This window comes from Gavialis gangeticus, unplaced genomic scaffold, assembly GCF_001723915.1.
Source record: "Gavialis gangeticus isolate Ggan-Ray unplaced genomic scaffold, GavGan_comp1, whole genome shotgun sequence".
NCBI classification, from domain to species: domain Eukaryota; kingdom Metazoa; phylum Chordata; order Crocodylia; family Gavialidae; genus Gavialis; species Gavialis gangeticus.
Window position 1 is genome coordinate 56,372,319 of NW_017728992.1, and position 12,494 is coordinate 56,384,812.

Consider the following 12,494-nt stretch of genomic DNA (forward strand, 5'->3'; position numbering starts at 1 on the left):
CCCTCCGTGTGAAGCCACCACCTGCCCTGAGCACAGCCCTAACCCAACCCCCCCACCAGGAAGAGCCCGATGCCACCCCCAGCCCCAGCCCACCCTCACATAGGGGCATATGCCCCCCATGGCTCCCCCAGGGTGCACACAGTGGTGGGAGCCTCCCCCTGACCCCCCACACCCCCAGACAAGTCACTTGCAGCTCTGTCCCACACCCTGCCCTGGCTGTGCAGCCCCTGCCCTTGCCTCAGCCCCACTCTGTCCCTCACCATAGGGGCCTTGATCTGCCCCTCCTGCCCCTTCCACCCCCAGCATACTTACCAGCTGGACGCTGCTCCTCCAAGCTGCTAGGCTGGCTGCACATGCTCGCAGCATTTATCAGTGACATTATCAGCCACATCAGCTAAAAAAGCCTACTGCCAATAATGTCAATTTTCCTTTTATCAGTGCTGATATGATATGGACTGCAATAGTTAGCAACAGTGCACATGTAGTAGTTAGTTTTGCTAATCTGAAGTCAGGCAACAGGCAGAACAAGTTGGCACCTTTAGAGACTAATTGTGCTGGCTGTGCACTGGGCCAGTGTCTTGGGGTGTGCAAAATGGGCCATATTCGATTTGAATTTGGAGTCTGCCTGAATGGGGGCCAGTGATTCAATTAGTTGATTCAGATAACTGTCCCCAATTCAATTCGATGCTGATTTGGAGAATCAGCTATTTGACCGTAGACACAGCTTTAAAAGTTTTTTCTACATATCTTGAGGTACCAGGCATGGCTCATAAATGCTGGGGTGGCTGGAGCATCCCACAAGAGCACAGGGCCCCCCCCCCACATGCTTGGTGGCAAACCTGGAAGTGGACCAGAAGTGCTTCCAGTCCACTTCTAGGTCCGCCACTTAGTGCGCTGGGGCCCCCCCATACACACCCCCATGGCTTGGTGATCAGTTGCAGGGGGGACCCCAGGTGCCCCCCCAGACCCAGGAGGCACCAGTTGCTCAGCTGGGGGGTCAGGGGTCCCCAGCGTGCTCCCCGGAGGACCCAGAAGTGGACCAGAAGTGCTTCTGGTCCACTTCCGGGTCTGCTGCCTAGCGCGCTGGGAACCCCCCCCCACCCCCACGTGCTCCTGCAAGATACTCCATCCACCCCACCATCACTGCATTCATGAGCCACCTGGTACCTTGACATACGTAGAAAAAACATTTAAAGCTATGTCTAGATCTGAATCGCCGAAGCTTTCTGAATTTCTCTGAATCAATTAGGAGGGTTCCTATTTGATTCAGAGAGATTAGAGGGTCTTCTGATTCAATTCAGATTCAGAGATTCAGCCACCGAATCAGGCCGAATCTCCATCTAATCAAATCAGGGACTGAAGCTTTGCACAGCCCTACCAGTTTCTGGTGCCAACTCTAAACTTCTGCTGGGTGCCGTCAGCATCCAGATATCAACAGAGCCACAGCCCCTACCTCAGCAGTAAGGGGAAATGACATATCGGCTTTAGACCACTACAGGATTGCCCTTACACCTACTACTTTACAGTGATGCAGCATAACATAGCTGCAGTGCAGCCCACAAGGGGGGGGCACTCCTGTCTATTGGAAGGAAGACAAAACAGTGGCTTGTCATCTGCTTCATGAATGTGCAGAGGCTAATAAAAGCCAGTGATGCTGGGAACATTTATTTTGGGACCTGATATCATTATAACGTTTCTGCCCGTAAGACAAGGCAACAAATAACGTTGAGTTGAAAAAAATGACTTCTGGTGCCATTCCTCCCCTAACACCTGCAGCTGAGTCAAAGGCCTACAGTTGAAGAATTACGTGAAAGGAAAATCCTCATCCGCTTTAGTGACTACGTGGAAGTGGCAGACGCTCAGGACTATGACAGAAGGGCAGACAAACCCTGGACGCGGCTCACAGCTGCTGACAAAGTAAGTAAAGTGAGCTGCAGGTGGAGGGAAGTAGGAGACCCCTGAATGGGTTACTAGGTTCCACGGTGCTGGTGTGATATGGTGTGGAACCGCAGCACTCACGGGACTGACTCAACTCCATTGCCTTCCAAAGGCATCCATGTTTTTGTCTTTTCTGCTTATCTTAGTTTGTTATGTTTTCTAGTTATGAACATTAGATATCATTCTCCAGTCACCAGGACCAGCTCCACTGGAGTCAGTTGCATTACACTCATTTAAAATCTTAGAAGAAGAGACCATGTTAGTTGCCCTTGTATTTGTTTTATTTTTTTGCCCTGTTCTGCCAGTTTACAAATGAGTAGTTCCTATCCACAATTTTCCATGAATATTGGGGGACAGCATTAATGAACCAGTACTTCTGAAGTACTCACCTGAATTGCAGTCACATAATTTATCCTACAGTACAAAATTGTAATGGGTACATGAAAATTCAGTGAGTTCAGTGAAAGCCAATGGTACAGTTGAAGATATCATCCAGTATCGTTGTTGGAAGACAAAATGGGTAGACATATCATGCTTCAAGCAGGATATCTCTCCCACTCTCCACATAGTTTTTTAACCACTTAATTGCTGCTGTATGCCCCAGGTACATAGCAAAAAGGGCACTCTCTTGTGACTGTCACCACACCATGGAGTCTAATAGAGGCTAGCAGCAAAGGGGTTAATGTTCTGGCACAAGTAATTCATAGACTGAAGATTAATAGTGCAAGGGGAAAGAGGTGAGCTTTTTTCATACTTTGTGTTGATTCCATCTTATTTTTTTTTTGTCTTGCATATATAGTACCATGTCTGTTACTATTTTGTAAACTTGCTCTGCCTTTTCTCAGGCAGACAAGATGACAGTCTCCACAAAAGGGACAGAAAAATGTTAAGCTTTTCTCACAGTTCTGAGGACGATGAGACTATGCATCTCATAAGTATTTTGTGCACTTTCAAGCCCTTTAAGTTTATAAGGCATCAATGAATGTGGAAATCAGGACCTGATTTATTTTTTTTACTGTGGGGCTGGGTCAACCCTGGACTATTACAAACAGGCAGTGGCTAGGGAACAGGAGGGGGAGTTGTGGCTTCTAACTCCAGCACTGCCTCTGACTTACTGTGATCTTGATTTTCCTGGGTGCATCTACACGTGTTTTACTGAAGCTGACTAATTAGCTCTACAGTAAATCATCAGTGTCTATAAGTGCGCTGGTATTAGGGCGCAGTAAATTAATTAATTCCACCGTAGGATAGTACTGTTGGCAATAGTACTGTCCTACAGCAGAGTAATTACATACACTGAACTGCACGTGTAGACAGTAACAAGGGCTGGCTGGGGCATGACAGTGCTAATGTGCGGGCAGCTGCCCACCACCTAGCCCTGCAGTTTATTACCCTCATGCTCCAGTCAGCCTCTCCAGGGCTGCCCTACCCCAGCTCAAACTGCTGCAGTCCTGAACTGTGCTGCAGTTTATCACAGTGCCTTAATGACACATGTAGGATACATGCACTATGTCTCTGAGGGAATGTTTTGCCAGTGGTGCCAGCAGAGTTAGGCCATAGGTCAGTATTATTCCAAAAGCTTTTCTTGGCACAGAGAGCTGTACAGATGTTGAAGAAGATTCCTGCGGAAGAGAACTGGCTTTTTCCCACCCTCTAATCCCCCTGACTGGAGAGCTCGCCTATGAAACTCTCCAGTCGTGAGGCTGGAACATATGTACATATTCCAGATCCAAAGCTATTTTGCTACCAGTAAAAATGTGTTACTAGTAGAAATGAACATCTGTACACAGCATATATCTGTGACAATTTACACTCCAGCTTTTGCCATTATGAGTGTCCTGTGAAAAGCACCCCTTAGGAACTAATTTGTATTTTACAGTATTTTTTTTTCTATTTTATCTATGGCGGAAATGAATGACTGTTCAGCTTTGTGAAGCATTTATGTATCTATGACTGGAATTAAAGGGTTTGATTATATGAGCTGGATACTTGTGATGCCAAGAGACATTATTCAGTAACCTAAGAATCTCTCTTACTCTTTCTTTTACTGGAAAGTAGTATGAAAGTGCTAAGTACCAGTGTTTAGGATGGCATGGAAGGGCAGCAAATAGTGGGAAAAAGTAACTTGCACCCTATTTCAACTTTGATTTATGTAAATATCAGTCCATATTACTGAGCTCTTGGGTTCTCTGAGTGAGATCTCTAACAAAGACTTGGCATTCCCAGTTCTTAGTCCATCTGTATGTATAAGGAAGCAAAGAAAGAGCACAAGCCTATTTTTCCTTATGAGAGTCCGGTCTTGTGATCAGTGCCATAATTCCTGACACTCACAGTTCCTGCTTTTCTCCATCCCATTTCCACTCCTAAAACAGACAGCAAAGCAAATTCAAACCAGCTCTGAAAATGCCTGACAGGGCTGCAAGTCCCCTGTAAAAGATGATTCCCCTTCAAAACTGTGATCCAATACCTCCATCTTCACTAGCTAATGCAGAGGAGATTTGTTGCAAAAATACATTTTTGTAATGGATTTTCTGTTTGTCACTTTATCTTGCTCTCTGTTCTGGGTATAAGGAATTGTGTTCAGTCTCACTTCAACTATACCAACTTTAACTGCCTGAAGAATAAAAAGGGCATCTTAAATCTTAACAATAGATCAAGACATGTGTGGGATAATAGATCTCAGACCTTGTGGGAGTCAGCTGCCTGTGTGGCCCCTTCACAGTCACTTAAGCAGCAAATTGGTTGGCTGAAGGTAGGCTCTTGGGTTGCTGCATAGACATCACCCTCTGCAGTGACAGATGAGGCAAGGCCTGCCAGTTATTTTCAAAATAAATAAAACAACAAAGCTATATGTAAAAAGCACAGAGGGCCCAGACCTGCGTTCATGTTCACGAAGCATATCACTTAGGACTTGTCTAGGTGAAAGCAATTTGCACTTGGATAAATCATTCTGGCACAGGGTCTCTCTTGTACTGGTCTCTGTACTGTTAGAGAGGTAAACCCATTGAGATATCCCTAAATAAGTGACAGTGGGGCTGCCATGACTAAAAGTTTTTATAACCATGTACAAAAGTAGCAGCATCAACTGATAGCCAATAACCTAACAAGCCAGAAGTTCAAAGATAATAGCTTCTAGAATAGATCCTGGGCTCTGACATCAGCAGATTTGCTGCTTGGAGACTCAACATGCTCTTCAGTCAGGGCTGATCTTTGACCCACTCAAGTGAGCTGACGGAAATTCTTTCCAGCAGGTCCAGCTGCTGGGATTTGATGCTGGTTTTGGCTCATAGGCCTCTGACAGATATTTAAGTAGAGGCACAATGGGATCTGATGCAGGATCCCAACAATCATGCATTCTGCTATTCCATACATGTGCCCTGCACTGGCAAGTAGCAAGCTCCTGGCTTCCTGCACTCCCCCACCTAGGAACACCAGTCAGCTGATTGGAGCTCCCAGCTGGGGAAGTGCAAGGTACGCTCCCATGACAATCTGACTGGGGCTCCCAGCCATGGGAGTCATGATGTGCTCACGGCTGAGAGCCCCGATCAGTTGAGGGACACTCCCCGCCGACAGAATGCACAAGAGTCTTGAAAGGCTCCCATGTGCTCCACGGCTGGGCATCGGCCACACATTCAATTAAATGCAGGATAGGAACCAGCTGACAAGTTATTACACATATTGTGTGTAATCACTTTGTGGCTTTTTGCTTGTTTTGTCACACCATTAATTTATTGAATGTGTGGCCAGGTCACTTCTTGAGACATGATTAACCAGTTAATCACATCTGAAGTGTAACATGTATCGGGGCGGGGGGGCCTTAATTAGCACCATCTCTTGCTAAGAGTTCTGATTATGCATAAAACTATTATTTCAAATAAATAATGGGGCCATTCAAGCTGGGAGTCTCATTATTACCTCAGTGAAATTTAGGCTCTAAATTTCCCAAAGGTATTTATGAGTTAAGTATCTAAATACCTTAACCTTATGGATCCTAGACACTTCTGAAAAAATGTTATCCTGTATCATGGTTACACATGCCTTTTGCTCTTTTTCACCGGACAGCTGGATATGCTTCATTTAGCATTGCAGACCTCTCCAAATTCTCTGCCAGGACAGAACGTGGCCATCGGCCTTTCACAGGCCTATGAGAGCCTTTAGCATTCACACTTGGTACCCTACACTGGCTTCCTGTCTGCTGTGAGTGCATTCGGTTATCATTTATAAAGTTCTGATGTATCTAGGACCTGCCACTTCCATGACTTTATAGATGTTGTTGTGTGTCCTGCTACACCATCAGCTCTGTAGGACTAAATGATCTTGCTCTCTGTCTTAGAGGTTGAATTAATAGGAGCAGGTAGCAGGGCACTCTCAATAAAGGCACTCTAATACTTTCTCTCTTTGGCTTCTGCAGAGTCGAAGCTTGGAAGTCACTCAGCTGTAGCATGAGATTAGTTGGTCTCAGCTTGCTTTCTGTTGCTGTTCCAACATATATGCCTGCACCTGTTTAAGGGTATTTGCGGGAGAAACCAGAACAAGACCCTGTGTCTCACGATTCAGACAGGTGCCTTCAGCTGAGATATTGCTTGCCTCCATGGGGTTTAGATCATATTCATCTTTCTTTTTTAATATTTTAAACAGCCTTTTTCTCCCCTCTCACTGAAAACAGTATTTACGGCCTCTTCACTCATTAAGAAATAAGTTCACTCTGTATTCAAAGCAGTTTGTCTTGATCTTCCATTTGTGTATTTATGGCTTTCTTCATCATTTGCAGGCAGCCATTCGGAAAGAGCTCAATGAATTTAAAAGCACTGAAATGGAAGTTCATGAATTAAGTCGGCATCTAACAAGGTAAGCATCTAACAAGGTAGGCTTGAGAGATTTTTTTTTAAGTAAACGAAGGAATACTGTTGATTTGCAAAACATACCAGTTCATTTCCTAAGCACATACTGAACTCATAGCCACATGCAGACAACAGCCAGAATCAAACCATGAGCGCACACGCACACACTTCAGTATTGCATGTTTGTATACAGTTTTGTGCCAGTTCTTAACCTCGTTTAATCTAATTTCTTTTCTTTTCTTCTTTCCTTATTTTTGCTCATTCAGCATCCCTTTCCTTTGCATTTCACTTGTTCCAGTATCTAAAATAAACAGTTTGTGTCTGAAAGGAAAAGAAAAGCCAGGGAATTATAGCAATCTTCCTTTTGCAGAGCTAATGCATGTCAAGATGCTGTTACTCTGCAATGGAAACACAAATCATGTACTGTTGAATACTCAGGTTATTCCATTTATTAATTCCTGAGTTCCAGGTCTTTTCATAGGCAATTCAGTGGCGGAGTATCAAGTTCAGCATTATAACCACCTACAAGGATATCAATTAATGCTGATCTAGGCAGAAAAGCTGATGACTGAATGAGTTAGGAGCCTGAGCTAACATCTCATTTCTAGAAGCCCATACTCTAGGCACTTTGATGGATCAAGAAGTTTCCCAGCCCCTCTCCTTGCTGTTTCTATTCTGGGGCTTATTTTAAGAGCTGCTAACCCCCTGCAATTCCAGGTGAAACTAATGGGAGCTGTAGGTGCTCAGCACCTCTGAAAATTGGGCTCTCTGCAGTTAGCAAAGTCCTACACCTAGTTCATTTTATTCTTTTATAGATTGAAACAACTGTAGGTATTCATGTTAAAAGGGAAGTCTTGACAAAACCAGAGCAGCTCTAGTATTTGTACACTTAGGGAAGACTGCCAGAAGTACTTATACAAAATTTAGTTAATAACTTTAAGAGTGATGCTGAAAATATTACAGCTGAATTAATTCGCCACCTGTAGATCTGTATTTATGAAAATTAAAAGTTGAAGTAATTTCTTTTAATACATTGGGCTTCTGCTCATTTTCAGGAATGATCCACTAGCTTAGTGGGAGGCAAGACTTTTTGGCAGATATGCCACAAATTAGTCCCACACCCTCCCTGAGTGCCACTCTGATCCCCTTCTCCGACTGGCTGTTCTGCTTTTTGCTCCCTGCCCTATCTGCTCCTGTGCTGCCTATCCCCTCCCTAGTCCGCTGCATGCCACACACAGAGGCTGTCCCTGCCATAGGCGATGTGTAGTGGGAGCACAGGGGGGCATGTGCACCCCCTAAGGTTGTCTGCTGCCAAAGCCACTGGCAGCTTCTGTGGGCAGTGACCACCCTCCCCCCCACCCCCCGCTACCAATGCACCTGGCAGCGGCTGCAGACAGTCCCTGCTCACTGCTGCCAACAATGCGGACGGTGGCTGCAGCCGGTCCCCGATCCCCACTCGCCACCATGGTGGCCCCCCAGTCACGGGAGGCACCAAGCATTCATGGTCCATGCTACTTGTGGCACACATGGCGCAATTGGCCACCCCTACCCTAGCTAATTCAAATGACTTCTTCATAGATTGCTGTATTTAAAGTTATGTAATAGTCTGAATACTTACATGACATGATAGAATGCATCTGGCCTAGGAAGCTAAGCAGTCCTGTGCCTGGCTATTAGTTCAGTAAAAGGTGCTCTTGGAATCCCACATGCTGCTAATACAAACCAAAGAATTGCAAGTGAATACTAGACCAAAGAAACTGAATGAGTGGAAAGATTTCATTCAGCCCTGCTGAACTGATCAGTAGGAATAAAAAATTGTGGGGGCAAGGGAGGAGCCATGTAGCAGCAACCTAGTGTTCAAATGTTTGCAAGAGGTGAGCAGCTGCTTTTGAACCATGAGGTCCCAGGTCAGTGTCAGTTCTGACAGCAGTACTGCCAAGAATATGCATGCAATATTCATTGCTAAACTAACTGATGGCCTCAGTGGATTGATGTTAAAGCTGATATGGGTCTATCAAATTTAGCCACCACCCAACCTCTAACTTAGTAAGGACCTAATTGTGAAAGGTACTTGCAGCTCAGTCTAGATTTAGATGAAACAGCCATCCTGGTGTGTAGGGATACCGGCTAACCCACAGCTATCCTTGGCTTACCCAGCATACTAAAGCTAAAAGAAGGTCCATCTTCAACAGAGGTATTCTGGTTAGACTAGCAGCCCCAAAAAACATTTACTTACAGGGCACACACTTAGCAGAATCAGTAATTCTCCTAAATAAACTCAGCTAAGTAGCCATTATAAAATAATTATCAGGGTCATGAGCTATTCTTGTTGTTAAGGCATTGATATACGTGCTGGATCAAACATGTGAATAGTACAGATGAATTAGTTCATGACAGTAAAAAATCAACACCTAAACACTGTCCCCCATCCTGTCTGAACGACTTGGGGACAAAATCCTTTTGGTTATGATTCAGTGCCTGCAGGAGAGCTGTGAATTTAACACCAAATGTCTCTAAACTGAAAGATTTATATGAATTCTTTTTACCTGAAAATCTAAGGGTTTGTCCAAACAAATAAAGTACTCTGGAATCAGACAGGGTGAAAATGTAAAGTGCAATGTTAATCTAAAATAACTTCTGTGGAGATGTATCCTAAAGGTTTGATCCAGACTTTGTCATCAACTTCCCTAGGCTTTGTATTAGGTCCTTAAAAACTTGTAACAACACTGAGTTTGCTGTTACTGTTGTTTAGGCCCATTTTTAGGTGGGTAGATTGAGGACCAACTTTGCACAGAAAACCAGAGATGTTGGTTTCCAGTGCCTTGCTCTAAGTGTTAGATAATGATGCCTTTACATTAACATGCAGGTAAGAATATTTCTGTTGCAGAATATTGCCTTTTTTTCATTCACCCTTTTTCTTTTAGGTTTCATAGACCGTAGCAGTTCAATTCTTCCTGACTACTATGCCGTCTTAAAAACATAATTAAAAGGAACCATAAGTGCTGGTATTATTCACTTCCCTGTTACGTACAATGTAAATCTTCCAAACTGCCTTTTTTTAAAAAAAATAAAAATAGGGAAAAAAAATGAAAATTGTATTTACATGTGATGGGTACTGCTCCTTCATCAGACCTGCTGGCACATCCCTCGGTAAGAGAAAATACCCCTGGTGGGAGTCATGCCAAGATCTGGCACCTATGTTTAAAGACTTCCTGGCATGTGGATTCACCATATTTGTCCAAGCCCAGCTGATAGTGCATCCATTCTGTCTTCAGTCACCCCTCATCCCTGCAAGCATTTGTCACCCAACTACAAAGACCCCTGAAGCACTTGGTGTTGTTCTGGGAATGACTCTCCTGGGTGAAGTCTCCAACAGGCCTGCACCCCAGGCATTAAAGCACTTAAACCAAACATTCCTTTCTATTTGTGAGCACCTTAGAAGAAGGATGAGGGAGAACTACTGTAAGGATCGGCCCATCTTGAACAGTTTTGAATACAAAGAAATTCACGTTCCCTGGAAAAGTGTGTGGCTGCCTGACCGTCACTGTTTTGCTTCCCAAGAAAAGAGCGCGCTTCAAGCAGAGCAGGATTCTTCATGGAAGGCTGGTTTCACTCCATCTTTTTGTATTTCAAAATGTAGTTTTCTAAATATAACACTGAATCCATACATTCAAAAAGAGGACATTGTCAGCAAACATAAGGGGCTTCATTCCCCCCTACCTTGTACCTTGTGTAGTAGCCTATGCCCGTGCGTCATGATTGTAAAGAGGATGTAGAACACAACCCAGTCAGGCTGTGTTTTATGTCCACTTTGCACAAGTATCAACAACAGCAGGTGCAAGTCCATGAAGAATTGGGTCCAAGATTGAATTCCAAGAAGTTCCTTGTGGGATATATGCTGCCTCTCTGCAGGTGGGAGATATTTCAAAGACAGTGTGGGTATTAAGGGTATGAACTTAAATCTTACTGAAAATAACCTCTCAGGTTGATTCCATTGTATTGTTGTGGGTGGTCAGAATTGGCTGCCATATCTAGAGCCAAGCTGTTCAGCAAAAAACAATATGTATCTCTTTCCTCCATTGGCATGTTTTTAACTGGTAAAGGGTCCAACTAGGGTTCAGTTGTGCAAGGGGCCGAGTGCTATGGCTCTACTCAAGCAATGTACTTAAACACATACTTAGCTTTCGCTAAGAGCATCATTAGTCACTTTGCAGGTGACAGTACTCACATGCTTCCTTAAAGATAAGCACAGGCCTCAGTGCTTTGTCAGATGGGGACCAGAGTGTTCAGCGCCCTGCAGAATCAAGCCCTTACAGAGTATAACCATAGCAAGCTACATACAACGTTGTATGTGATCCCGTATAAGAAAACATTATGCTGTACTGTGTAGGTGGTCCAAAGCACTGTGGTAATATCCACATAAGCAACAGTGTTCTGGATAGTATAATTTTTATTTTATAATTTGTCTTTTGCATTTAAAGATTTGTAGAGACGCCAAAGTTTTCTATGACCACAGTGTCTTTTGTAAGAGGGTTCTCTCCCTCTATGTGTTATACGAGCCCTCATTTTCTCACTTCTCCGGGTTGCTTTGTAACTGCAGGTCCCTCCTTCCACCTCAGTTTGATTTCTGACTGTTAGAATCAGGTGGAGATTTCTCTTCCAGATAGGAGCTGTCACCAATCCTGTGTAGTCACCCTGGCTCTGGTCTCGTCTCGGCTTAGACTTATTGCTGGTCTAAATTAGGAGTAACTCCCTGGCTCAGTGGCTCTACATTAATCTTAAAGCTGATGTAAGTGAAATAGACTGAGGGATCTTGATTTCAGAAGGACTTGAGGGCAGTCAGTTATATCCCAGGGATGGGTTCTATATGGGAAATGTGAAAGCATTTTGTTCTTGTGTGTGAGCACCAGGGTGAACACATAATTATTTGGAGAATAATACATGCTAGAGTATGGTGGAGACCTACAACATTTTAATTTTTACTGCAGAAGCTGAAGAACTAAGTTGTCCTTTTGATTTGTGGTAATAGGTCTTTGGAGTTAAATCGTGCACAGATTACCATGTTCTGCCTAGTGTTTTCCTGATAGTATGTAAATACCTACAATGATCCCTATGCCCTGATGATGTGCATAGGATATGTTTGTGGGTCAAAAGAAAATAACCCCACTACTACCAAAATAGAAATGGGTTCTGTCTGTCTGAGGAAGTGTTACTCTCCATGGAACTATGGTCTGCCATTGACTACTGATCACAGCCTTAATTACAGGGCCATGCCAATTAAAGTTCCTGGACCTACAACGCATTTCCTCAGACACGAGTTCACTAGTAGCAGGAACACAATGTGAAATGTTATCAGCACCGTGCAGAAACAGTAGAGAAGTTCTCACCCTGGCATATATTGCTACATGCTGTTTTAGTTCAGGCATGGGAAGGCATATCTTAATTTGCACACACACACACAGCAAGGAGGTGCTATGGCTTCAAAAAGAAGGAAAGCCAAGGTCTTGGCATTTGAGCATAAAAAATGCATTACTATCAAATAGCTGCAGGGCCAAAGATCCCTGCTCCAGCTTCTCTGCTATGTTACTGAAGAGGGTCAGTCCTGCAGCATGGGTTGAGGTGCAACAAAAAAAAAAAATCACAGTTGCCAGAACTGGTATGACTGTGGGAGGAACTAGAGAAAGGGCAGATTTTCTGTTAAAGACAAAAGGGCAC

General features: G+C 44.0%; 1 protein-coding gene across 8 annotated transcripts in view; it reads left to right on the top strand.

Annotated features, from left to right (window-relative positions):
- Positions 1–12,494, top strand: part of PHACTR1 (phosphatase and actin regulator 1) — a 556,936-nt gene extending 544,442 nt beyond the window's left edge. For all 8 annotated transcript variants that reach the window (XM_019522706.1, XM_019522697.1, XM_019522732.1 and 5 more), the window contains 3 exons: positions 1,777–1,917; positions 6,710–6,786; positions 9,704–12,494. In XM_019522706.1, the coding sequence (XP_019378251.1) occupies positions 1,777–1,917; positions 6,710–6,786; positions 9,704–9,719 (234 nt within the window). In that variant the 3' untranslated portion in view covers positions 9,720–12,494. The remainder of the gene's footprint in view (positions 1–1,776; positions 1,918–6,709; positions 6,787–9,703) is intronic.